Source organism: Chinchilla lanigera, unplaced genomic scaffold (assembly GCF_000276665.1).
Source record: "Chinchilla lanigera isolate Chin_1 unplaced genomic scaffold, ChiLan1.0 scaffold00185, whole genome shotgun sequence".
In the NCBI taxonomy this organism is placed as follows: domain Eukaryota; kingdom Metazoa; phylum Chordata; class Mammalia; order Rodentia; family Chinchillidae; genus Chinchilla; species Chinchilla lanigera.
Window position 1 is genome coordinate 5,856 of NW_004955586.1, and position 1,135 is coordinate 6,990.

Sequence of the window (1,135 nt, forward strand, 5' to 3'; positions counted from 1 at the left end):
GCCGTGTACGTGTGCAGTGACAGCGCCCACAGCAGCGCGGCCGGCAGCCCTGAGGGGGGAGCGCTGCAGTGCCTGCTTCAGGCCTGCGAGGCCGAGGGCGTCTGCCTTATCTCGGTGCGCTTCGGGGAGCTCGACTTCGGCGAGACCGCTGTGCTCGACGCCTTCTACGATTCGGGTGAGCACAGGCGCCCATTAGCCCCCGCCTCGCGCAGGGGCCCTTCCCCTCCCCCTCGCCGACATGGCTCCCCCGCCCCCCCTCGCGCGCCTCGGCGCCCTCCGAAGCGCGCGCGCCCCTGACCCCTAGGGACGAGGCGGCCCTTGTGCGGCACCTTTCGGGGATGCGCCGCCTTTCAGATAAGAGAGTGGAGGCGGGGCGTGGTGGCGCGCATCTTTAATCCCAGCCCTTTGGGAGGCTGAGGCAGGACGATAGCAGTTAATAAGACTTTGAGGGGCTGGGGATTTAGCTCAGCGGCAAAAGCGCCTGCCTGGCATGCGCAAGGTCGTGAGTTCCGTTCCCGGTACCGGAAAAAAACCCAAAAAAAAAAAAAAAAAAATTTTTTTTTTTTTTTTTTTTTTTTTTTTTTTTTTTTTTTTGGTTTTTGATTTTTTTTCCGTACCGGGAATTGAACTCAAGACCTTGCGCTTGCCAGTCAGGTGCTGTGCCCCTGAGCTGTCTCCCCGGCCGAGTTTTTGACATTTGAATGACAGTTATAACCATTTTATGTGAAGCAGTAATTACGGGGGAATCTTTACGCCTTAGTTTCTGCAGGGGTCAAAAGGGAGTAACAACACGAACCTACCTTAAACCTAAAAGTGTAAGAGGAGGTGAAGGAGGTTGGGGCTTGCTTCCCAAAGCCGGCCAGGCTGTGGTGTCAGAGTAAGTGAGGTTTGCTCCTTTTTCTTTTCTGGTGAGGGAGATGGAGTCCAGGTTCTCCCCCATATGCCACAGAAGCATTGTACCTCTGAGCTACACCCCCAGCCCCTACAGGTCCTTCCTTCTGCACGCAGCATAGGTGTGGTTCCTTTCAAAAGAAGTGACGGTTAAAATAAATAAAATAAATAAAATAAAAAATAAAAAAATAAAAAAGTGACAAAGTGACACCTGAACCCTTTGAGGACGCTGTCTTGACTTTTT

The 1,135-nt window shown here is 53.3% G+C and overlaps 1 protein-coding gene across 1 annotated transcript in view; it reads left to right on the forward strand.

The window, feature by feature from the left end:
• The window catches only part of Map3k15 (mitogen-activated protein kinase kinase kinase 15), a gene marked incomplete at its 5' end in the record, with an annotated part of 93,807 nt that continues 92,672 nt past the window's right edge, over positions 1–1,135 (forward strand). The window contains 1 exon segment of the mRNA XM_013509902.1: positions 1–175. Coding sequence (XP_013365356.1) covers positions 1–175 — 175 coding nt within the window.